General features: G+C 40.0%; 2 protein-coding genes across 3 annotated transcripts in view; one reads left to right on the top strand and one right to left on the bottom strand.

Moving 5' to 3' along the window:
• Window positions 1–21,828, top strand: part of VPS13A (vacuolar protein sorting 13 homolog A) — a 171,713-nt gene extending 149,885 nt beyond the window's left edge. For both annotated transcript variants that reach the window (XM_063455026.1, XM_063455025.1), the window contains exons 69-72: window positions 7,536–7,621; window positions 8,126–8,249; window positions 19,924–19,998; window positions 21,463–21,828. In XM_063455026.1, the coding sequence (XP_063311096.1) occupies window positions 7,536–7,621; window positions 8,126–8,249; window positions 19,924–19,998; window positions 21,463–21,513 (336 nt within the window). In that variant the 3' untranslated portion in view covers window positions 21,514–21,828. The remainder of the gene's footprint in view (window positions 1–7,535; window positions 7,622–8,125; window positions 8,250–19,923; window positions 19,999–21,462) is intronic.
• A 3,863-nt stretch (window positions 21,829–25,691) lies between these two features.
• Window positions 25,692–26,989, bottom strand: part of LOC134611301 (guanine nucleotide-binding protein subunit alpha-14) — a 195,857-nt gene continuing 194,559 nt past the window's right edge. Inside the window, exon 7 of the mRNA XM_063455024.1 lies at window positions 25,692–26,989. This exon is cut by the window's right edge and continues 770 nt beyond it. The gene's annotated coding sequence lies outside the window, so the exon portion shown is untranslated.

The following is a 26,989-nucleotide window of genomic DNA, read 5'->3' as shown; positions in this document are numbered from 1 at the left end:
ATTTGTGGGTGAATACCATCTGGCCCCATAACTCTATTCATGTTTAAATTTTAAGTTCTTTTTCCTGTATCGACCAATTGGACCATTAATCCTTTCTTGTCGTATACAGAAGAAGAAAAAGAAAGTAAAGTGTCTGATTTTTTTCTGATCCTACCTTTTATTTTTTTGTAATAATGTATTTAAAAAATCTTTTTAGGATTGGCGATCATTTTTCATTTTCTTGTTTTCTAATATAATTGGCATTTTACAAGTTGTGTTGGCATGGCATCTATGTATTTTCTATATAATACAGCTGACCCATCCGATTGAAATGTTTTAAATACGTTTTTTTTTTTTTTTAAATATATTTTTATTTTTATTTTTTCCTGACTGACTTTCTTACTGAGACATATTAGTTTTTATTTATTTCTTTTAGATTTTTTTTTAACAAAGGAAAATGTCTTGAAGTGACCTGTTTTTGTGTACACTTGAAACCTGCTAAGTGCATGAATCTAGAGCAATGGCTTACTTTTCATAATTGAGATTCATGTCATTGCTGCTTATAATTAGCTTAATCTAATATCCAACCCTGTTACACTCCTCTGCAAGGCAATGTTGTTTTTTAATACCAGAAGCAATACAAAGAGACTGTGTGGTTTTAAACTCATATAAAAGCGGATGACTCACAGTATCACAGAGAGATTAATTGATGGTGCTGATAACAAAGTGATTTTGTTTGTATGTCTGAAGAGCTGCATGCCTACTGAAAAAAAACCACATGTTGTTTTAATAAATATAGTTCGAAGAAGGAAGATGGTAGTATTAGTTTTCTTTGCAATGCTCTGACTCGTACATGTGGCATTGTCAATGAAAGGTTTACTGAACTGATACCCTGTAATGGTATGAGGCCCATCTCACATGCGTGGATGTCCATATTACATGTGTGTAGACCCTACAAAGGCCAATATTTACAGGGTTATTCATGAACTTCCAAAATATGCGTTCATATTTGTTCTGAAGTAGATCGGTGGTAAACATAGCAAATATAGTTATACTACTCGAATAATGAATTTTCATTATTCGAGCGGTTATGCAGTTCTGATAAACCAGGAATTAGGGTGATCTCTACAATATACTCTATGATACAGAAAGGGGCTACTGAAGAAATATTAAGGCATTTTCAGAAAAAGTGGGCAGCTGCCCTCTATATACAAATTACAATTAAAGACTGGTCTTTATTTTTCAAAGAGTAATGCAAAACTCAGTAAGTCAAACCAAAAGGGAAATATTTTATAAAAGAGTAATTCGTTGGTATAAAACACTGGCACAACTCAACTTATATTTTCCAAATTTAGATAGTGTTGGAGGTGTGGACAGGAAATGGGCACTTATGAACATGTTTGGTGGTTCTGCCCCAAAATTCAAGTGTATTGGCAACAGGTTTTTATTATATAAAACAGGTTTTACCTTTATCCTTTACCCTATCCCCCTATCAGATATTGTTGGGTTGGCCAGACTCCTTTTTAGATATTACTAAGCAGAAACTATTATGGTTTCTATTAAATGAAGTGAACGCTCTAATACCTACATTTTGGAAAAAGACACTTATACCAACTATGGTTCAATTGGTAGACAGAGTCGAGAACACCGGAGCGATGGAAGAATTACATTGGGAAGCAAATAATGAAAAACAAAGATACCTAGAAATATAGGAACCCTGGATTACTTATTGGAACTCTAGGAAAGGGAAGTTGGGGGATTATTTTGTTATGATTTGGAGCCCTAACTGTGGGATTGCAGCACCACAGCTGAATTCGGTTTGAGCACTGTATGAGTTTTTACTTTTAATTTCTGTGATTTACTATAATGATTTGCAACCTATGACCGAGGAATCTTAACTACTGATTTATTTAAAGAGTAACAATCAGATTATATTAAGTCTTATTCTATTAAGATATTAATTTACAGCTTGGAAATATCTTGATTAGCTAATTACCTAATTTGTGTTTTACTCATGTTTTGATTTTGTATTTCTTTGTTTTTGTTATATCTTTTTAATGTATTTTTTACTTATATGTTATTGGTTTTTTTCTGTGAGAGAATCAGGAACTTTACACAGTAGTGAGATTATCATTGTGTATGAGTAAAATGTCGAGATGTATAATATGCCATGAATGAATTCTAAATTATGCATTGCACGCTTAGAGATTGTAAACTTGTAAAATTAGATAATACAATAAAATCATTTAAAAAAAAAAAAAAAAAATAGTTATACTATATAAATTTGAATCATTTCTTAAAAATAAATAAAGCAGCAGTGCATGAATAAATACAGCCATTAACTAAATTTATCAAGGTTGGGGTAATTTAATCACTTGCTTGAAAGCTAACATGCATTCACATTTCATGCAAACAGATTGTATTTTATTTTTTGCTTTAGTTGACTATTTCATCAAATAGGGATCTCTACAGCAATACAGAAATGAGCTGTCCAGGTGCTACATCCATTTATAAAGAGTCTTAAAGGGTTACTGCAAACGTTTTTTGTTTGTTTTTTTACAATCTTTATTTAGACATAATATATAAATGGTACAGTGAGGCAAATGGTATTGTACGTTAACCGAAAACATTCAATAACAGGTACACTTGAGCTTCGTACAGTGTAAGGTATGCAGTAGGAGTTTAATCAACATGGTAGGACATTCAGTAAGCCATAACCCCTCTGATTAGCAGGATTCAGCCAATGAACCTGGTCCTAAGCTATTGTGTGTAGGAGGTACATCAGTAATTCTTAGGGTGTGTGCTAGAGTTGGTTTGCCATTTGTGTTGTGCGGGGTTGTTGGAGGCACCATGAGCCTCAGCGCATGCCATCCTGTATTCCTATGCACCCCCCACAACGGTATGACAAGCTTGATGTGGTATCAGTCTGGGTTGTGTCTAGTTTTCTCGATCTATGCTTAGGTCGGCTTTGTATGTCTGGTGTCGAGCTGAAGGGTCGCTTGTTCCTTCTAAGTGAGAGTCCTGGTACGGTGGGTAGTGTAAGATCAGTATCTTCAATGACTCAGCTCAGAGTAGCGGTAATCTGGTGTGGGGGGGGGTGCACTAAGTCCTAATGTAAAATGTTTTCCTGGTGCGTGGGATAGAGCGTTGGAGGGGAGTATAGAGGGAATAAGAGGAAAAGAGATAAGGATATAGGGGACAGTTCCCCTGTCTTTCCCCCACATCTATATTCTTTAGGTCCTCTCCAAACGATAAAATAAAAGTATTAAATAACCTAAAACTTACCTTCAGTGCAGCGGCAGACGAAGCAGCCAGTGCGGCTTTCCACACCCCAACAGACCTCACGGCAGCCATTGCATGGTCTGGGAGAAGCCTATGATTGATCAGTTTAACCATCTCGGCATGTATGCATGGGGAGGGTGAAAGTGAAGATTAGATCTACTGACAGCGTTCACTGCATGGTGCTGATGGACATATTTTTTGCAGAGAAATGACGGCTCGCAGACAAACTAGCTCCTGGCACACACGTTCTAGCAGGAACGCTGCACATACAGACTCCTACCACCGTGACCACTTCTAAAAGCGTAACCTTTTAAACAGTGATTTACTTTTACAACCCACTAACCACACTTGGCATATTTTAATATTATGTATTCCCACTCATCAAACATTCTAAAAAGGTTTCATCTCAGGATCCTTGTATTCTTATCTATCGCCCAGTATATTGATGTATTTACTTTTGCCTCCTATTTACTTGCCTGATTAAAATGATCTCCACTCAACTAAAACGGCCCCAATGAAAGTCTCTCAACCAAATTGAAATGGAAGCTATTCCACTAATCCTCTTGGATGTATCAACACTTCTGACCACCAATGACTGGGTGGAAAAATAACAAGTGTCCCTTGGTTGTCTACTTTTCTACTACTTTGTATGCCACTCCTCTGTACATTCTCTGGTCAAGATATTATTTAAAATGTTTGTTATCTTTTTAATGTTGATAAAATGAGTACCAGACTGTTTCAACCATACAAAATGGAGTCTGTAACTGCAACCACTGCACTCACAGACACCAATATATTATCGAGGTAAATTGCAGATTTGCTTCTCGTGTTCTCTGTTGTCCATTTACTTTTTGATCCCTAATTGACTTTCTATCAACATATTTGCCACATAATACTGCTAAAATTTGTGATGAACAAGAATAGTGCAATACTCCGCTTTAGGACAGATTTGGCTCTATAAATTCAGTCAGTTTAGTCTTTAGTTTTCCTTTAATCTTTATAGCATGGTATTATCATAATGCATTCAAGGAGAATAAATAGAGTAAACAAAACAATATATATGTATATGTAACGGATCGCCTGGCACCCCGACCGGGTACCTCCGTTAATGGATGCTCCTAGCGCTTCCTGAGGACTCCATTAACCACATGGTTGCAAAACGACATAAAACACTTTAAAATACATAAAGTCACATTTACACATAACACACAGACATTTCACCTATCCCCAGATAGCTGGGATCTGCACGCACAAAACCACCGAATAGCGCGCAGATCCTACTCCCACAGTACAATTGCCATGGAGCTAAAGTCTTTCCCATAGTCTTTCATTATATGAATAGGCTCCATGGTATGGCTATCTGGGGTATCACATTCCCATAAAGTCTGGTCCATAGTCCAAAGGCAAGAGGCGGGCAATCAACCCCCTCCAAGGACACGTGGCGAGGTCGGTTTCGCCACACTTCTCCCCTTTACCCCCCAGACTAACAGGGTACTTGACCTCCTGCCGGTCAGTGCCCTTGTTAGTCCAGCAGCCCACCCACAAGACAGAAACAGCAGAGCAGCCCACCCACAATAAACAGTTACTACACCTGGGTGAGGGAGAATCTTGTCCAGGTTCAGGTGCCTCACCACGGCTGTGTGGGGGACTGGTAGGCTGCCTTGGTAGGTTGCTGAGGGGGCAGAGACCAGCGGTACTCTGTCCTGTTGCCAGCACTACCACGGGAGTAGTCTGGTTGGAGCCTGGTTGCTGGAGACCGACTGTCTCCCCTTTAAATACACCGCTCTGCTGCTGGAGACCGACTGTCTCCCCTTGAGTTACACCGCTCTGCTGCTGGAGACAGACTGTCTCCCCTTGAGTTACACAGCTCTGCTGCTGGAGACCGACTGTCTCCCCTTTAGTTACACAGCTCTGCTGCTGGAGACAGACTGTCTCCCCTTTAAATACACCGCTCTGCTGCTGGAGACCGACTGTCTCCCCTTGAGTTACACCGCTCTGCTGCTGGAGACCGACTGTCTCCCCTTTAGTTACACAGCTCTGCTGCTGGAGACAGACTGTCTCCCCTTTGGCTAAACAGCCCTGTTGTGGGGGGGCAGGACCGACCATCCCTACCCCCTGTGCTGGAAGTGCAGAGACCACTGTCCCAGCTGCACAGGTGTGGGGCTTACAGTCTCCCCCTGGTACATTAAGCTGCCGCTGGGGAGAGGTGGTAACAAACTCCTCTCCCTTACACACTTTCAGCCGCTGGGGAGCAGGGCTGACCCTCTGTACTCCCTGTAGGCAGGGCGCAGAGACCACAGTCCCATCTGCGCTGGTGAGGGGCTTACTGTCTCCCCTTGGTGAGCTGCGCTGCCGCTGGGGAGAGGGAATAACAAACTCCTCTCCCTTACACACCTTCAGCCGCTGGGGAGAGGGGATAACAGGCTCCTCTCCCTGCACCGTAGACTGCCGCTGGGGAGCAAGAACGGCCCCTTCAGCTCCCTGTAACGCACACTGCCGCTGGGGATCTGGGCCGACTGCCCAGCATCCCTGTAGGGCCGGTAGAGAGACCGCAGTCCCATCTCCACCTGCCATCTGTGGGTCTTCCCAGGACCAATCCGTGAGGCCCCGCAACATTTGTGAGTAAGGGCCCGGTGGAGAGACCTTGGTCCCATCTCTACCTGCCTGTTGTGGTTCCTCACAGGACCAGTCTATGAGGACCCCCACTTCGGGTTCCTCCCGCCGCCTCAGGGAAAGACGGCTAACCTCCTCGGATGCAGCCTCTACTCGGCTGCTGTACCGCTCCTGCTGCTGAGCATACTTCCTCTCTTTTGCCAACCGGAATTCTCGGTCCAGCCTTGTGTTTCGCTCAGCCATGACCTGGTTCCAGATCACCCGGCGTGTCTCCATGGGTATATCATCCCCATACTCGGCCACTCGCTGCCTCACCTCGGCCAGCCAATCATCTCCAGAGCCAGAACCTTCCATACTTGTCTGCTCCCAGGGGCGCTGCACGACTGCTAGCGTTGCCCTCAATTTGTAAATCCAAACAGTGTCTCTGAGCTGCTTTACCTCACACTAGGACGCCATCCCACAGCTGCCACCAATGTAACGGATCGCCTGGCACCCCGACCGGGTACCTCCGTTAATGGATGCTCCTAGCGCTTCCTGAGGACTCCATTAACCACATGGTTGCAAAACGACATAAAACACTTTAAAATACATAAAGTCACATTTACACATAACACACAGACATTTCACCTATCCCCAGATAGCTGGGATCTGCACGCACAAAACCACCGAATAGCGCGCAGATCCTACTCCCACAGTACAATTGCCATGGAGCTAAAGTCTTTCCCATAGTCTTTCATTATATGAATAGGCTCCATGGTATGGCTATCTGGGGTATCACATTCCCATAAAGTCTGGTCCATAGTCCAAAGGCAAGAGGCGGGCAATCAGCCCCCTCCAAGGACACGTGGCGAGGTCGGTTTCGCCACAGTATATATGTATATATAAATTATATAAATGTTGCATTTTTGAACCAGTGAATTTCCAGGAGCGTTCAATTGAATAAGCAAGGGCGAAAGAGAGAATGATAACCGAACTAAAATGAAATAATGAAAACCTGTCTATGCTAAACAATAATGTTAACTGGCATGATTTTGGTGTCAGTCAGTGCCCAGTGATGGGAAGCAGGGGGCAGGCTGGGTAGTCTTCACCTGTGCCTACTCTGTTTTCATGGCATGTTAGGTGCTGTAGGTTGCCAGTGTTCATTCTGTGTGATCTGCTGACCAGCTTGTGCCAGAATACATATTGCAAACCATCTAGATTGCTAACCCTTGCAGTAGTGCTCTCATGCATGAAGATGTAAGGTGCTGGCCTTTAGTTGTCATTTTGGTCTGCTCTCCTGATGTAACTTTGCTGTGCTATTCAGATGCCACAAGCAAATACATAGAAACCGATTTTCTCCATGTGCTATTTATTTGTCTTTAGTTACTGTAGAAAGTGGAGAGAATGTTTTTTTATGCTTTTCAAATTTAGTGGTAAAAGAGTCTAGAAGTATAAGTAATTGCAATTGAATTGCCTTATACTGTAAACAGTAATTGTATTTGGAAGCAAAATAAGCTTTCTATATATTCAGGGGGTGAGGGGGGGGAGAATTTATTTTCTTTTTGCTGTTTAGAAAGAATCTTGACTGTCACTGCTACCACGAAGGATTCATCCACATAAATGTATTTGGTATCACAATACAAAGTCAGTAAATAGATAATTATTTTTCTTTTCTGTTTTAGAAAATTGAAAATGGACGATTTGCCAAATGTAAATATTATGCCCATGCAATGATCAATAACACAGACTTATTAATGGTTATGAAAAGGTATGTATGGACAGGATTACCTTAAAATAACATGTCTGGGTTTAACTTGCTGACCTTTGAGCTTTCCATGTGTACAACACATGACTGTTACCGAAAGTAGTAAGCCACAGTTCAGACGATCACATTGTTAAAGGGACACTCTAACTTGTCTAACAGAGCCACCATAAAACAGGCCATTGACAGACCAGAGATAAGCAATTCTGCATTTAACACACTATGTAATAAGGTAAGATAATATCTTCACACTTCTTTTTCAGGAAGTGTAAAGGGAGACTGTGTAAGTCACAAACAGGAGAGGTGTGGCTAGGGCTGCATAAACAATGCAATTCATTTATTTAGGCAGCCCTAGTCACACATCTCTTTTTACAGTTTAAAGGGCTACCCCTAGCACCATTACCACTTTAGTGATTTGAAGTAATCATAGTACCTGGAGTCGGTATACGCACTGATAGTTTAGCTCCTCATAGGTGTTAACTATATTATTCATGTTTTTTTTTTTTTTAGTGGTGTACTGTTTGTTACCAAAGGAACATTTGGACAGCTTACATGTGAATGGCAGTACAGTTTTGATGAATTCACCAAAGAGCCATTTATTGTTAGTGGAAGAAGGCTACGCATTGAAGCAAAGGTATTGTATGGCTTTTAAACACTTTTTTTCCCCATTGTACTTGACAATCATTTTATACATTATGAACAATATTGTAAGTGCTTATTTCTGTTGCTTAAAATAATGCTTGGTTTGCCTTCCTACAACATTCTACTGATAAAATGAATGTGGATGTATCTATTCAAATACATCCAGAATTACTCTGAACAAAGATGTGTCTCTATGCACATGCAATATAAAACAACGTGCAGGATTGCAGGATCCATACAACCAGTCCTGGGTAAAGTGAAGTTATTAAATTAAAATATTTTATCAGCTATACTCCTGTCTGAACTCCACTTTTGTATTATTCGTATAAGCCATTAGTCTGAATCCAATTCACAAATAGTGCTTCTAATAAAGCAAGACACAGGATGGTGGGGATAATTAAAACATTTCTCTAAATTAGTTAAATACAGATTTATTATGCATGCTCTACACCAGCGTTTCCCAAACCAGTCCTCAAAAGCCACCAACAGTCCAGGTTTTGTTAGTATCTCCATTGGAATAAAACGGGGATATACATAAATCCTGGACTGTTGGTGGGCCATGAGGACTGGTTTGGGAATCACTGCACTACACAGTAGTCCAATTCATAAGAATTTTGTTCCTTAAATTGCAGCTAATATTTTGTATAATGTAGTCGTCTAAAAAAAACAATTCTGAAAATATTTTTTCTTTTTACATTTTAAGGAAATGCGAATTAAGAAATATATTTATTATAGTTAAAAACGAGATACAGCTCCCACTCTTAAAGGAAATATATAGTGTTAGGAATACAAACCTGTATTTCTAACACTTAAGTGCCCCTAGTTACCAGCAGTTTTTTAGAAAAAGTAATAAAATAAGATGCTTTTTTCAGCATCGGCATGGCTTCCTTCGGTAATGGTCTAATCCAATGCTCCTCATACAGGAGCCCTGATGGGGACCTGAGGCACGTGCATAGTGAGTGCCACATGTGCATCCAATGCTTCTCATACTTTTACTCAGCCAGTGCAGCCTAAACACCTCTAGTGACCATCAGCATGGCAGGTTCTAGAGACATGTACAATCCTTCAAGATAAACATTACCCTTTCTGCAAAATGGGAATGTTTTACACTGCAGGGTTTTACATACCATGGGATCACAGCACCAAGACCACTTCATTGAGATGAAGTGGTCTTTTAAGTTTCCTATCTATTGCATCCTTTTATTATAATCTATTATATCTATTGCAGCCTTCTAGATGGGAATTAAGTTGGATTTATGTAAAAGTGTTTGGACAGCATTTTTTTTATTCTTTTTTTTAAAGTAGGTACATTAAAGCCATGTGAGTAGGAGAAGTTTGCTTTTTGTGGAGTCACTTGGGTTCTTAGAAATTGCAACCTGGCAAACACTATATTTGTTACACGCTGCTGTCAGCTTGAAGTTCGTCCAACACTGAGTCATCAAAAAACTGAGGCATGCAATATGTACATTTATTTGAGAGTTATACATTTTTTTTCAGATTTAAGTTTTGTTTATTTTGTTGTATGTGCATAAACATGGGTGATGGGGAAGGGTACAGAAGGAAGGGGGGAAGGGGGGTAGGGGGTATACATATTTTTCCACATAAACAGTCTCGAGTCGCAGCTCGCAAGTACCAATAACAGTATGCTCTTTCACATGAGGCTATCTAATACATCCGGCACTCCTGTTCTGCATGTCCCATAAATTCAGTCTATAATAGCATTGTAGAATTACAGCGTGTACCTCACATCTAGTTACATTCACACTCCTATTTATCGGACTGATCAGTGTATGCTTAATGGGTGTCGGCGATATAATGCTGTTGTTGTGCCTATATATGGCCGTCCAACTGTTTCTCCCAAAGGCTTGTCCATTGTGCCCATGAAACTTGGAAGGCCATTCTTTGTGGGGCAGTGGTAATGGACATATATTCGTAAGTATAATATTGGTGTATTTTGGTTAGGAGTTGGGATTTAGACGGGCATTGGGGTTGTTTCCACTGAGTTGCAATAAGATTCCTTACTGCTAGTATGATTAAAGCCAACTTGCGTTTGACATGTTTTGGGGTCATTCTTGGGAATGAAAGGAATAATCCCGTGTGTATGTCTAAGGGAGGTGTTGTGATGTCTATGGACTCTAGTACATTTTGTGCCGCCTTCCAGAGGGGTCTGATCCGTGGACATGTCCACCATATATGCAGCATTGTACCCGTCGCCGCGCTACACCTCCAACAATGTGGCGGGACGGTTCTGTATATCGTGTGTAGCTTTTGGGGTGTTAGATACCACCTGTAGATCTGTTTTTTTGTGGGCTTCAATGTGTGAGTGGCATTGTGTGAGGCCTTTCAGTGCCTGCGTGGATGCAAGTATTTCTTCATCAGTTAGCAGTGTTCCCTCGTCTGAGAGCCATTGGGTGACATAAGCAGGAGTGTGTGGTGGCATCGATTTTAAGAGTGTATGATAACATAGCGCAAGGGTTTTGGGTTTAGTTGGTGTTTGCCAACATCTGTCATACAGCAAATCTATTTCTTTGGAACCCATGCTGTTAGCCGCTGGTGTATGTGCTACATGGGATGGGATCACGCTCTGGAGTTGCATGTAGGGAAAGATTGAGGAGTTGGACAACTGAAATTTCCTCTGTAAATCTGGGAATGGTTTGATAGTGCTGTTCTGTAAAATTTGGTCCATTGAGGTGATACCCAGTTTCGTCCAGGACTTCATTGAGAGCCAGGGTGATATTGCCCTCAAGGCTGTCAAAGGAGTGCGGGGGTGGAATTTGTGTGTGGCATTCTGTGTGCGCCGTAACATGTCCCACTGAGAGATGGTGAGCAATGTGGTCAGGAAAAGGTTCCCTTTTGTGGGGCGAAGCGACTTAGGAGTCCATAAGATATCTGTTAGAGGTGTTGAGCCTGCTTGGGTTGTTTCCATATCTACCCATTGGAATACACCTTTGGGTGTGTGTAATTTAACCGCGGTTTCTAAGATAGACGCTTTGTAGTAACTGTATAAATCCGGTAGGCCTACACCTCCATCTGCAGTGCGTTGTTGTAGGAGGCGGCGGGCTAGTCTGGGTTTACGAGATTCCCAGATGTATGAGGATAGGGTCTGTTGGAGCTTTTTAAAGAATGCGAGTGGAGCCTTCAGTTGCAAGAGGCGGAATACGTAGAGCAATTTTGGGAGTAGGGTCATTTTAATGGTGTTTATTCTACCTAACCAAGACAGTTTGACTGGCTTCCATTGGAGGCATATCGACTTACAAAGAGGGAGCAGTGGTTGGTAGTTGTAGCGGAACATGTCATTCGTTGTGGGCGCTATTTTGATCCCTAAGTAGGTAATGTGATCCTTTCTCCAGTCGAAGGTATATGTTTGAGTGAGGTCTCGGATCAAAGAGTGTGGTAGACCTATAGGTAGGGCTTGTGTTTTAGATTGGTTTAGTTTGTAGTATGCGAGTGTGCCATATGTGTCTAATAGTTGTATTAGTGTTGGTAGGGATGTTGGTACATCACTTAGTGTTAGGAGAATATCGTCCGCAAACATAGAGAGTTTGTATTCGGTGGAACCTATCGACATTCCTTTAATATTTGGGTGGTGCCTGATGATGTGTGTCAGGGGTTCCAGGGAGAGGACGAACAACAGGGGAGAGAGGGGGCAGCCCTGCCTAGTTCCATTGGTGATGTTAAGAGGCGTGGATATGAACCCGGCGTTTGCCACCCGTGCTGTGGGGTTATTGTACAGAGCCATTATGCCCGATATGATTGGTAGGGTGAAACCAAACGATTGCAGGACATGCTGCATATAATCCCAGTTGAGCCTATCAAAGGCCTTCTCGGCATCTAGTGCCAGGAGAAGACCCTTGGTTTGGTGGATGTTCGCATGGGCAAGGATATTCAAAATTTTCCTGGTGTTGTCCGAGCCCTGTCTTGTTTTAACAAAGCCAGATTGGTCGTTATGGATTAGTGTAGGGAGGATTTCGGATAGTCTGTTCGCTATTAACTTGGCATAGAGTTTGGTGTCTGTGTTGAGTAAGGAGATTGGCCGAAAATTAGGGCAGTGTGTGGGCGCTTTTCACGGTTTTGGGAGTGTAGATATGTGAGCTGTCAACATCTCAGGTGGCAGCGATCCCTCAGAGAAGCAGTGGTTAAACAGTGTAGCTATGTGGGGAGAGGATCGGTGCAAAAGATTGGTAATAGAGATTTGTGTATCCGTCTGGGCCCGGTGCTTTGTGTTTGGGTAGTTGTGCAATAGTTTTTTCTATTTCTTGTATGGTGAATGGTGCAGATAGGGCCTTAATGTCTGCAGGAGTGAGTTTGGGCAGGTTTGCTTTGGCTAAAAAGGCCTGAATAGCGGGGGATTGGGGTGGGGTGATCCCAGGGTCATCCTTAAGGTTATAAAGGGTACTATAGTACGAGGCGAATGCCTCTACTATATCCTGTGGGTCGGTAAGTTTTTGCTTGGAGCTCGTACATAAGTAGGCTATCTTTGAGTGTGCGACACGTGTTTTTATCTGCGCTGCTAGGAGCGCCCCTGCTTTGTTGCCTTGCACGAAAAAGTTATGTTTATAGCGTCTGAGCATAAAAGTTGTTTTTCGTAGTTCCAGGTCGCGGAGTTTGATTTGTAGTGTCAGAATTTGGCGTTGGAGGGATTGTGTTGGGGCCATTTTATTTTTGTGAGTAAGGGTTGTTAGGTCTGAGATTAGAGCGGTATATTCTCTAAGTCGTTCTTTTTTGGCGAAGCTACCTGCTCTAATGAGCAGGCCTCTAATGACCGCTTTGTGCGCTTGCCATACAGTGGAAATGTTCACTTCGGGGGTCATGTTTGTTTGGAAGTAGGAGATCAGGTCCGCTTTTATTTGATCATTAATTTTGGGGTCCGTTAGGAGGCAGTCATTTAGCCGCCATGACCCTTTCCCTGTAGAGGGGAAGTGTTCTTCTAAAGAGATCGTGATCGGTGCATGGTCCGACCAAGTGATCAGGCCTATTTGGGCTGAGAGGACCTTATGCATTGTCAATGCCGGTAGAAGAAATCTGTCAATTCTTGTATAGGTATTGTGTGCTGGGGAGTGAAAGGTGTAGTCTCGTTCTAATGGATGTAGGATTCTCCAGGGATCTAGAAAGTTGTTTTGTAGTATATGGTTACATAGCGCTGTTGTGGTTTTATTTTGCTTGCGGGCTGACGCAGAGGTGAGTTTGTGGGTTGATGTTGTATCTAATGAGCAGTCTAAAAGGAAATTGGTGTCGCCTCCTAAAATGAGTTCCCCAAATTTATATCTGTTGGTTAAGGCAAAAATATTGTCCATAAATTCCGTTTGATTTGTGTGTGGGCCATAAAAGTTAAGGAGAGTATAAGGCTCATTATTAATGTAGCATTGTATCAAGAGGAATCTCCCTTGTTTATCTCCCACTTTTTTGACCAATGAGAATGCCACAGCTTTGCTGATGAGGATGGAAACACCTCGTTTCTTTTTCTTGTAGCAGGAGTGATAATCGTGGGGGAACGTTGCGGAGTGGAATTTGGGGCGGTTTCCCCACTGAAAGTGGGTTTCTTGGAAGAAAGCGATGTGGGATTTGTGTTTTTTCGCTTCTTCTAATGCCAATATCCTTTTGTGTGGGGAGTTAAGGCCTTTGGTGTTCAAAGATAATATCGTAAGTGTCATTTATATTGGTGGGGCCAGATAGCTATTTGTGAGGCGGGATAACCTGGTTTGAGCCTCTTACTTTGCAGATTTGTATTTGTCTTCAAATATCTCCGTGAGATATGAGGGTTTGTACTCCTAAACGACCCTGTGTTTGGATTTCCAGTTGCGACTCCACAGCCGTGCGCGCTCTTAAACTGAGCCGCATGTGGTAGTGTGTGCTTTATGCGGTTGGGTAGGTGTGTAACCAGGGATGGGTAACAAATACATCGGGTATAGTGGGGTAACTGGGTGGGGAGAACTATGTACAGGTGTCCGTCTCGGCAAGAGCCTTGCGTCTTTAGACGACAATAACACGGCTCTTTTGAGCCTGGGGGGGGGGGTTAGCAAGTATCGAGACATTTGACCCTCTATGTCTGGGCATAATCGGATTTGCCCTGGGTTTCTCCATCTCCCTAGCTGTGGATCACCCAAGTCCATGTTGCAGTTTCAGTAAGCTGCCTTGAAAGGTGATTCACCCATATGTACATGTAGTTCCCCCTTCTTTTATTTATGTATTTATTTATATATAATTTTTTTTTCCTTTTTTAATTTTTTATTTTTTTTTCATGTTTGTTTATACATTTTTTTTTTTTTTTGGCAGTTTTATTTATAATTTTTTTTTTTTTTTTTTTTTTTTTTTAATTTTATATATACTAGTTCATTAATGGTGCTTTGCTTGTGTTGTGGGGTAGGGTGGACGTTTGTCACGAGCCACTTAGTCGGATTAGTGTGTAATGGTCTTAGGCCGCAGCCGATTTTCTCTGGGAGCGTGGGTGGTAGCCTCATCGGCGTCGCCTCAGTGACCGGGGCCCCGGCACTTCGGCGAGGCCTAGTAGGCGAACGGGAGTGACTCAGAGTGGGTCATGAATATATACATGCATTAAACAAACATTTTGTTAAATATAATTAGAAAACATATAAGAGGTGGAACTAAGATCGGTTCTCGTAAAAGAGAAAGGTGTGTTATCGTGCCCGTTATCGAGTAAACAGGCGCTAGTGTGGACAGTGTCACTTAGCTGTAGCGACTGCGTTCCAGTCGCTTTGGACCTTCTGCGGCGGTCTGCGTTGCTCTTTGCGCTCTCCCTGTGGGTGTTCTCGCGGCAGAGCAATGTCCCATTCAGCGAGAATCTTCCTGCCGTCGTCTTCGTTGGTGATGTGCCGGTCTGTGCCGTTGCGCCTGACAATCAGCCTAGCTGGGAAGCCCCAGAGCACATGTAGAGCACATTAGCTTCGCGCAGGGCTCTTGTTATCAGGGAGAGCTCTTTCCTCTTCAGGAGAGTGGATGCAGAAAGGTCAGTGTATAATTGAACCCCTTTGAATTTCTCCGGTAAGATTAGTGCTTGCCTGGATGCTCTCATGATCTTTTCTTTTGTTGTGTAATAATGCAGTTTGGCAATTGCATCTCTTGGTGTTGATGCTGGCAGGGCTTTCGGTTTTGGCAGCCTGTGGATCCGGTCAATGAGGAAATCTGACTGGGCGAGATCGGGGACCAAGTGCTGGAAAAGGTCAGTGGCATAGGCCTGGAGGTCTTGGGGGAGAACCTCCTCTGAGATGCCGCAGAGGCGGATATTGCTGCGCCGGTCTCTATCTTCGTGGTCAGCGACTTTTTCCATCAGGCTGCTTAGCTGGGTTTGCATGTCTGCATAGGCATCCGCCAGGGTGTTGTGAGCGGAGATGATTTCCTCTGCTTTGTCCTCTAGGCGCGACGTGCGATCTCCGAGCGCCTGGATATCGGCCCTGATGTCTCTCGCCATTCTAGACAGATCGGCTTGTAAGGAGGTCTGCATGGTTTGTAACATTTTGTGGACCGAGAGGTCCGTAGCTGGAGCCATCGACGGTTCCGAGACTGAGGTGGTGTCGCTGGCGTCAGAGTAGGCCGCTGGTGAGCGCTGCAGGTCGGCGCCATCTTGGGCCTGCGAACGTGGCGTCGTCAGCGCTTGTATTTGCAGCACGGATTGCTTCTGTTTATTTTTTTTGGCAGATTTGGATGCCATTCTTGTGGGAAACCTGATGCAGGTTTAGTTAGTGAATTTGGGCAAAATAAGCTCTATCTATTAGCTGTGGAGGGTCAGTTCATGGAGGAGCTAACAGCTCATGCGACCGTCCGGTTGAGCAGTCAGGCCACACCCCCTGAAATTTTATTTTTAAAGTAGAATTGCCAAAATAGGAATATTCTCCAAATTTGTTCGCTTCTGAAATGTAAAATTAACTTTAAATTAAATTGCAGACAGTTTACAGTTTTCTATTGATTGCAAACTTGTCCCTTAAGATAACATTTGATATATAGCCCGCCAGTACTTGCATCCTCAGTCTCCTGTACATGGAAGCATATGTTTTAACCCCTTAAGGACACATGACATGTGTGACATGTCATGATTCCCTTTTATTCCAGAAGTTTGGTCCTTAAGGGGTATAGTAGCATAGGTTGCTACCCTTTATAGGTTGTCATGGTTCTTGATGTGTTCCTTTATTGCAGGGATGCTATTTGCATCATGGCAAAGCATCATGGAAGCTGTAGTTTTAAAACATCTTAGGATCTACCTTTTTGGCAACCCTGGTTTATAGGTTGCCATGGTAATTGGAGTGTACTTTTATAGGTTGTTATGGTACTTGAAAAGAAAGATATAAGTGGAGCTCTGTAAATACCTGAACAGATGGATATATCAGCAGTAAAAATTTACAAAAATCTGCAAAAAATACACAGTACAATCATAGTGCAGATGGTACTTATAACAAGAAATAAATGAAAGTGTGTGAATTTTCAACTCACAAGTATAGAGCCACACAATCACCTGGCTCTAGTGTGAAGCGCCTTGGGATCTTTCAAGGGAGATCCACTGCCCTCTTTAATCTCCTTTTGGTCTCCTCCACATCCAATTAGGTAAATAGGAATGGACAGGATGATTCCAATGGTAAAAGTAAATGAATTTATTAAAAATCAAAGTAATCAGTTAAAAATATTGCTGATTTAATATATCAGTTAAATCATACCCCGTGGCTCACGAACACACCCAAAAGCCAGTTCATGAGGCTAAAAAGGAATTGTACACAAGAGAAAGACTCTACAAGACAAAAGCAAATAATTAAAAAACAGTTTTTGGAGAAAGGCTATAAAGAAGAAGATCTCCAAAAGAGTATAGAGGAAATTAAAGAGTTTGAAAGAAAAGAATTACTTACGTATAGGAAAAAACAAAATACAGAAGACAATAGATTGAATGTCCCATTTATTTGCAATTTCTCTGCTAAAAACAAAAAAGTGCATTATGCTATTAAAAAATATTGGCATTTATTACAAGATGACCCGATTCTAAAAAATATATTACCATCTAGACCCCAAATCGTACACAGGGGATGCAAAAGTATTAAAAAAACCATTCTAGTAAATAGCAATCTAAAAAATCCCTTAAGTGCAAATAGTAATTTTCTCACCGGAAGTAAAGGTTTTTATGGGTCTGGAACGTGCATTACTAAGAAAGATTTCCTAATAAGAGATCAGCTTACGTGTTTCTCCAAAAATGTAATTTATTTGTTAAAATGCCCATGCAATATGATGTACATAGGGAGAACAATTAGATGCCTACATGTTAGGATTTCTGAACATGTTAGGAATATCAAAAAAGGCGTAGAAACACATAGTGTCTCCCACCATTTTAAATGTTGCCATAATCAAAATCCACAAGATCTCACGTTTTGTGCACTAAAATTGGTTAAAAAAAAATTGGAGGGGCGGAGATTTCACTAGAAAAATTGGAATTGAGGAAATGACGCTTATCTTCAATTTTGATTCTTTAGCACCTCACGGTTTGAACTTAGATTTTGAATTATGCCATTTTTTATATTAATTTTGCATTTTTTAGTAGTGATATTTTATAGTTGATATTATTTTTTAAATCATAATATATTTCTTGAAGATAAGTTCTTGACTGAGGAGATACCTTTGTAGTAATTTGAAGGGAAGGAAAGAAGAGAAAAAAAGAGGGAAAATAAATGTTCCCATTTTTTTTTTGCTATCTTTTTCCCTCCAATTTTTTTTTTTTTTTTATATATATAAGCACCATTAAGGGAAGTGAAAATTTCACATTTGCATTAATAAGGAAGAGATTGGCACAATCATTCATGAAATGCACTTAGAGCACTTTAAACAATTTGTATGCTTTTAAAAGTTTAATATCTTTGTATGTGAAAATGTAAGCCTGTGACTTTTTGTTCAGTGATATGGTAAGCCTCTCATTTAAGGATGTTGTTTAACCATATTCAATTCATATGTGAAAATATGAGTTTATTGTTTCATGTTTCATTATAGATCATTTCTCTCATTAGAGGATGTCATTTTAGTTATATTAACTTCCTCGTTTTTAATGAGGGATGAAGGAGGTACTTTTGTAAAGGACTTGACATGAAATATAATGCTTTATAACGGACTATGACATCAAATATAATGCTTTATAACGGACTATGACATCAAATATAATGCTTTATAACGGACTATGACATCAAATATAATGCTTTATAACGGACTATGACATCAAATATAATGCTTTATAACGGGCTATGACATCAAATATAATGCTTTATAACGGACTATGACATCAAATATAATGCTTTATAACGGACTATGACATCAAATATAATGCTTTATAACGGACTATGACATCAAATATAATGCTTTATAACGGACTATGACATCAAATATAATGCTTTATAACGGACTATGACATCAAATATAATGCTTTATAACGGACTATGACATCAAATATAATGCTTTATAACGGACTATGACATCAAATATAATGCTTTATAACGGACTATGAAGGTGGAACGCATACGTTGCGTTCCACGAGGGAAAGGAGGTCCTAGCCAAGTCGCATGACTAACGCACAGACGTGCGTTTCAATTAAGTCTGCATGTGTCCAATAGGGAAATGAAGATACAGCAGGACTACAAGATTGACGCACGGACGTGCGTTCCAACCGAGTCGGCGTGCGTTCCACAGGGCCTATTTCAGAGTTCACAGATGCCGGCAATTTCAAAATCAGGACTGTATAAAAGAAGGGAAAGACGCTGTACGATTCATACACCAACTGAGGAAGTCAGTCAATGCCGAAACGCGTTTTGGATTTTATGCAATATTTTTAACTGATTAATTTGATCAATTGATCATTTTATTTTGGATTTTTGTTATTTAATAAATTCATTTACTTTTACCATTGGAATCATCCTGTCCATTCCTATTTACCTAATTGGATGTGGAGGAGACCAAAAGGAGATTAAAGAGGGCAGTGGATCTCCCTTGAAAGATCCCAAGGCGCTTCACACTAGAGCCAGGTGATTGTGTGGCTCTATACTTTTGAGTTGAAAATTCACACACTTTCATTTATTTCTTGTTATAAGTACCATCTGCACTATGATTGTACTGTGTATTATTTGCAGATTTTTGTAAATTATTACTGCTGATATATCCATCTGTTCAGGTATTTACAGAGCTCCACTTAAATCTTTATTTTCGTGATATTTAATTACATTGTGAGGGTTAAGGGGATCCTTCACTTAAATGTTGAGCCTAGTTGATTTTATTGTATATGTGTGCACATTTTTTCACATTCACATAGTGTTATGGTACTTGGATTGTTCCTTTATAGGTTGTCATGGTGTCTGGAGTGTCCATTAAACAATGGTTCACATATTTCACGGCTCTAAATAGTTGGCTGCAATTCCTACGCATTTCTGGCAAACTGTTCTTACAGAATGATCTATTGTAAGCAACATCTACGAATAAAAACATTGCCTGTTTACTGTACAACCTGTACTTTGAACATCACAGACTTAAAGTGGATGAAAATTCCAGGAATAATTGCAGGCACTGAACCTTTGCTTCCTTTAACAGCCACCAGGTCGGGGGGTTTATTAGAAAGTAATGTAGGGTAGATTCCCGAGGCATAACATGGATTAAAATAAGGAGTCTGTTTCTTACATTTCACATTGTTTATCTTTCAGGAACGAGTAAAGTCTGTATTTCATGCCAAAGAGTTTGGAAAAATAATCAATTTCAAGACTCCGGAAGATGCCAAGGTAAACACAGTATCTCGGTTATTCTTGGCTTGTTACGAAACCACCAAAGGTGGTAAAGACCTCCTGGATTTAACTTTTTTCTTTTCATTATGTTGGGCTTTAGTATTAATATTTCTGTATTTCTTTATAACGTGGCTTAGTAAAAAATTAGAATGGTAAAACCATGATGACATTTATGATACAATGGTATGAGCTTATAACATGACTTTCCTTACTATGAGCGAAGTAAGGCAAATAATTTATAAGGGAGTCCTGCAGTATTTATAAATGTAAATATATAGACTATTAGCTTTACCCACACAATCTAAAAGTGAGAGACAACTGGTTCTGTTCTGGTAAAACAATATTTAGTTGCACCTTTATCTTGCTTTCATATTACATAGTTGCCACAATAGGCAATAAATAAAAGGAATATAAATGTACACATCTCCCTGCATGCACCTGGGTTCTTTTTGAACAGATGTTTTTTTGTTTAAACCAGCGAAAAAGTTTCTAATGCCGAAGAGAGTTGTGTATGTCCGAAATAACATGTACAATATGTGACATCCGATGTTGATTACTTGCACCTTCCAGAAAAGTCTGGTAAATTGATAACCTGCAAAATTAAAGAGCAGATACTCACCCCAGAATATCCAGTTTGCTGAAACACTGCCATTCCTGTCCCTCCTAATTTATTCACTAGGAGCTATACGTATACCAAGTTCCCAAGAGTAAGTCTGCACTAGTTAGCCCAAAATAGTTGCACGGAAATTCATAGTTTCATAGCATTAAAAGCCAAACCATCAAAGAAGCCAGATGTAGCAATATTATTAGAACTTTCAGTAGTTGAACTGTATACATATATTTGATAAGTTTTTTGTTTGTTTATGTAAGGGGCATGGTTAAGGAGGCCTTTCTTTACAGCTTTTTTTTTTTTTTTGTGTACAAAATCTATACAGATTTGAACTGTAAAAACATGGCATGTTAATACAGCAAATGCATTAGTAAGGTTGGATCTCTGAGTAATAACCCGTTAAGGACACATGACGGAAATATTCAGTCATGATTCCCTTTTATTTCTGAAGTTGTATCCTTAAGGGGTTAATTTAGCATATCTATGGCGAGTCAGCATTACAGTTGCATTGGTCCATGGTATTTTTCATATGTTGAGAGCAATTTGGGCATACAGAAAATTCAGAGTGGAGTTTGGGTCAATCCTAGTGCGTTTAGTATCTACTTTAGCACAGTGTGTACACACTGCATACAGAGTAGCCTTGATGGCATATATTTAGATGTTTGCTGATGTAACAGAACATCAATAAAAACAAAGCTATTTGCATCAAGGGCCAGTAATGGAAACGTTCTTGAGGTGTCCGTCTTTAAGAGGGGAGGAGGTCTTTCTTTTCTTTTTAAAAACTTGACTCCTGCTTATTCACAGGTTTTATTGCAGATGCCTTAATAATCAATGTCAAAATTATTTTACAGTGGATTTTGTCTAAGCTTGAAGAAGTTAGAGATGGTCAATCAAAATCCTAATCGGAGAACAAGTGACTTCTACCCAGAGCTTGTCCAGTTGCTCGTCACCGACTGTTTAATTTTCTAATAAGATTTTCTTTTATATGAAGAATCACTTACAGTAACTGCTTTTTGATTTACGAAGAAATCACTAGAGTGTCAGGTTTTTGTAAGATCCTCCTGTATCTATCTCACAATATTTCATATGATGATGATGATGATCTGATTGTATTCTTTCTTGCTAGTGAGTGTGCCCACACAATGTATATATATATATATATGGATTTAATAAGTTATATTGAATAGATTTTACCAGAATAAATATGCATGTGTAAATGAAAATTTTAGGTACTTTTTTTTTTTTACTCTAAAAGTTCTTTAAAAATTAAAGGGACACTATAGTCACCTGAACAACTTTAACTTAATGAAGCAGTTTTGGTGTGTAGAACATGCCCCTGCAGCCTCACTGCTCAATCCTCTGCCATTTAGGAGTTAAATCCCTTTGTTTATGAACCCTAGTCACACCTCCCTGCATGTGACTTGCATAGCCTTCCATAAACACTTCCTGTAAAGAGAGCCCTATTTAGGCTTTCTTTATTGCAAGTTCTGTTTAATTAAGATTTAAAGTTCAATTTAGAGATTGAGATACAATTATTTAAGGTAAATTACATCTGTTTGAAAGTGAAACCATTTTTTTTTCATGCAGGCTCTGTCAATCATAGCCAGGGGAGGTGTGGCTAGGGCTGCATAAACAGAAAAAGTGATTTAACTCCTAAATGACAGTGAATTGAGCAGTGAAAATGCAGGGAAATGAACTATACACTAAAACTGCTTTATTTAGCTAAAGTAATTTAGGGGACTATAGTGTTCCTTTAAACGTGATCAGTGGGCATGAATAAAATCAGTAACAGGCGAGACTGATAATTGATCTTCAGTGACGCAACACATACGCAAGGCTCTTTAAAAAGGAACATTTAAAGAACTGCGTGTGTGCTAGTGAAATAAAAATACAATATACATGCATATTTATTATATCCGGTGCTATTCAAGACTCAATCGGCACAGACAAAAATTATGTAAAAAGGTGGTCACTGTTTTGCGGGATGAGTAAAAATAGAGCAATGCCATGAAAATCAATGGGATATCCTTGCTCAATGCTCCATAATTGCACTTTATAAGACAACCACCATATTGATAGATGCCGTAATGTGGAAAATGTAATAGAGTGCCAGACATTTCCTGGTCTAGTACTGCAGGGTTAATTCCCCCCCCCCCCCTGCTTTTTTGTGTACTAGCAAAATGTTCACATTTAAAAAAAAAAAAAAAAAACCTATCAATGCAATGCCTTAACTACATATTTCTGTATGTGTTTCAACTTCATAAATGATTAGGTGTAAAATTAGCCAAAGTAAAGTCTACTTTATCATGTAGGTATGTTCCAAAATGCACTCCTAAGTACACATCAGCCTAGAGAATGTAACACTGGACAGCTGATTGATTATACTATTAAAGCTGACCATCATAGATAGAATAACCTTCCACCAATACTATGCTGCAGAATTTTCATAAACTGTTAAAGATTACTACTGTACATTTTCATATATCAATCATTTATGAAATAAAATGAATACAAATATTTAAATGACAGAGTTTGGCTGTTTTCTTACATAACATCAGGGGTTAAGACCTGGGTAAAAAGTGTGGAAACTCCTCAAGATCCGCCCTCCCCCAAAAAATAATAATATATGCTCATATGTAAGTGGGGCAGGGGATATGGTGGGGGGAGGAGGGACAGGGACTGAGGAAGAGGGACAGGAGCTGAGGGGGACAAGTGCATTCCCTCCTCCCTGAGGCTTACCTCGGGCCAAGAGGGGTGGGACAGGATCTGGAGCCTGCAGTCAGCGGAGTCAGCCGACCTCTCCTGATGATGTCGTCAAGAGGAGGGGGCATGACTTCCTCTGCTCCCCATCGGTCCTGGGAGAAAGTCACGTCCCCTCCTCCTGACATCAGCAGAGGCCGGCCGACTCCACTGGCTGGAGGGAGAGAGGGGAGTTTAAAAATCCAAGTCCCCAGCCAGAGGCAGGGGGTTCAGATTTGTGCTCCCCCCTGCTCTGGTGGCCATTTGTGCCAGCCCTGGGTCCTGAAGGACTAGTAACTGGAACGGCATGCCTGTTGTGGAAAAAGTGCATGAATGCCGTTCCCACACGTTACTGCAGGACTCAAGCCCTGCATAACACTATTGGCAGAGCGGTTGTTCATTTTATTGGACCAGTGTGCTCCAAAAGATGAACATGAATACAGCTTTGTATTCCTGGCACTTCAATTTGCCTTTAAAGCTTTTTAATGAGACAATGGTCTTAAAGCGATGCATGCCTCTTTAAGTGTATTTTGTGAATACAAATGCTTAGTGGGTTTAACTTTCCATCCGGGGACACACTATGATAATCATTCTGTTAGCTGGTGCAATTTCAGCAGAACCACCATCCAGTGATGTCTCACTTTTGTCTCTAGACAAACTAGGTGACTAAACCCATCGTAACGGTGTTCAATATTTGACAGAGACCCAAATTACATAGATTGCATTATCCTGGCAAACCATTATTAATTTTGTGTCCCCCTCCAAGAAGTAAACACTGCCCTAATGTCTTTCAATGTTGGTTCTGTGAGTTTGTGCATATTTGAGACAGCATGGAAATTAATCAATGTGATAATTTGAAGCCAGTACTGCATAGCAAAGTACAAAAGTTATGCAAGTGGTTGAATTGTCCTACTTTTGCAGAGTTCTTGGAGAGGTACAGTAAGGCATTTCTAGGATTTTAAAGGCCTGGATTAATTGTAACCAAATTATTATATGGCAAAGTGATATAAGCAGTTTTTGAAACAAGCAAGTTATGAATACACTATGAAACAATTTAATTTTATTCACACATCTTCGCTATGTTTGGTGCAAATAGACAACAGAAAATCTCAATTAAAGGCTAGATTTGATTTTTATTTTTGCTGAAAACAAAAACATAAAACTTTCAGTGCAAAATACGATCCCCGTTTGGAATTGCTTTGATCCATAAGGTAGGATTAATATGAAGACTTTTTCCCACACCATATTTTGTATTTATTTTGTATTTATTTATACATTCTTATATTTATTAGTACACATCTACCCAGTGCCTGTAGGCAGATAATTCTAAGAGGGGTATTTAGGATTATTGGCTTTAGGATTAGTGGGGTTACATTTAGTATTATAGTACAGAATCTTTTTAAAAACTAACTTAATTATTGGCTGGGGGAGACGGTTGGGTTTTTTTTTTGTATGCTTTGGTTGCTAAAATTTGGGAAGGAAAGTGTTTCTCATAGTTTTGGGAAAGGTTACTTTTTTGGTATGGGAAAACTGTGTTTAGGACATGTGGAGTTTGAAGGGTCATTTGCAAAGTACTTGTTATTTTATGACTTTAGCAGTCAAGATACCCCTCTATGATTAATAACAGCACTGCAGGAATTGTTATGCAGTGTACATAAATCCTGTCTCTGCTTCTCCTGCAAGCCATTTCCTGTGTGATAGTATGGAGATGGGAAATGATCACTCCCCTACTTCCTTTTCAGCCTCACACACAGACACTGGAGGAGCTGGGACAGCACAGAGTTTTACACGTCCTATAACTGCAGCTCTGCTACCAAGCATTCATTACAAGCGATCAAGAGCAAAATAGGCACATTATAAGTGCTGAAAACTACTGCGCTCTAGCTGTCTATTTGGTCCAGAATCTACCCTGACAAATCAATTGGGGAAAAATATATTGTTTGTGGTTGGCTAATATATCGTTTAGTGAGATACCTTGTGATTGGAATCCAGTCGGTGTGGTGTGCCGGAACCGACGTAGAGGGTAGGCCTGAAAAAGAGGGCCTCCCTGACCGAATTGTATAAGAGGGAGAGGTGGGTGGGGTGAACAGCGTGCGCACGGCATGTAGGAAGGGTGGAGTAGCGTTTATATGGAACGCTTAACTCCTCCCTCAAATACAGGCCTACGGCCTTAAACTTGTGTTTATATATGGTTGTTTGTGGTTTCTGTTCCTGTAGGGAAAAAAATACCCCATGAGTTTGTGTGAATACTTCCTCTACATAAATTGCACATGAACTGCATAAGCTCCATTCAATAAAAAACAGACACTTGTGAAACTCTAAAATGAGCCATTAGCATACATTTTAGTCAATATGATTTTAGATCTTTATTGAAATTGTAAACATAGCAAAAACAATAAAACAACAAGAATAAAATGTGTATAGTATCATATACCCTGGAAAGGCCAAAGCAGGTGTCGGGTATGGCATAAAAAGATTAAACACATTTGTCAAGTGTGTAATGCAGGGTAGCACAGGCATGTTGCACTAGTGGGTGGCTGGATGCTTCTGTAATGCAGACCTTTAATGTGAGCATAGGAACTCCCTACCCCAGTGTTTTAGGGTTTGTACCATTTACTACAATGTATTTAGCAAATATGTTTCATAGAACTTTATTAACGCATCAAAAATGTAAAATATTTAGCAAACATTGATTTTTGCCACAGTCTTTAGTGCAATATAATAATAAAATAAAAAAATATTCGAGCAATCCCACAACTGTCTATGGTATTTGCAAGCCTGTTCCTGAGAAAGTCACTTAGGTCAGGATCAGGTTAAAAGTAAAATATTAAAAGCTGTATTGGGAGGAGTGAAAATATTCCCTCCAAAACAAAACCTTTTATAGCGACAATCGTGTCAGGAATACAAACCTGTATTCTAGCACTATAGTGTTTAACTATTTTTCTCCAGAAAGGCAGCATTTACAGTGCTCAGCCTGCAGGAACAGGCTATAGATACCAGAACCACTACATTAAGCTGTAATAGTTCTGGTGACTATAGTGTTCCTTTAAGTGGTTTTTGCTTACGCTTTCTGTTCTGTAAAGATACAGATGTTATTTAACATTTTTATTTTTGCCTTAGCCAAGTTTTCCAGGGGGTTCCTTCACCGAGTTGTAATGATTTGACAATAACATTGTACTTATTTATGCCAAAAAACAAAAAGATTTGTTTTTTCTAGGCCATTTGCAGAAATATTCCTGGTCAAAAGATAACCTGGTTAAGATAACACCATCACAATTACAAAGGAATCAGAGAAAATATACATCGTAAAAGCCTGGTTTAGTGTTATTTCATCATCTGAATTTAAATTTATTTAAATTGAAATAGCCCTACAGGAATAGAAAAATGGCAAATATATGTATATATGCTTATACAAATATATATACATACATCTATTTATAAAGAATACATATTTACAAATATCATTACAATGTCATTTTATTCTCTATCTTTGGTATTACATTATGATTTGACGTCATTAAAAATGTGATTAAGTTACTTCACAATAGAGTAGATCCATACCACTAGTATGGCTTTATTAAATAAAGAAAAAAAAACACTCAATGTTTTATAATGTATTCGTGAATGTCCCACTATTCC

This window comes from Pelobates fuscus, chromosome 5 (genome assembly GCF_036172605.1).
Source record: "Pelobates fuscus isolate aPelFus1 chromosome 5, aPelFus1.pri, whole genome shotgun sequence".
Taxonomy (NCBI): Eukaryota; Metazoa; Chordata; class Amphibia; order Anura; family Pelobatidae; genus Pelobates; species Pelobates fuscus.
The sequence above is the reverse complement of the archived record's forward strand: the minus strand, read 5'-3'. Positions and strand labels throughout refer to the sequence as shown.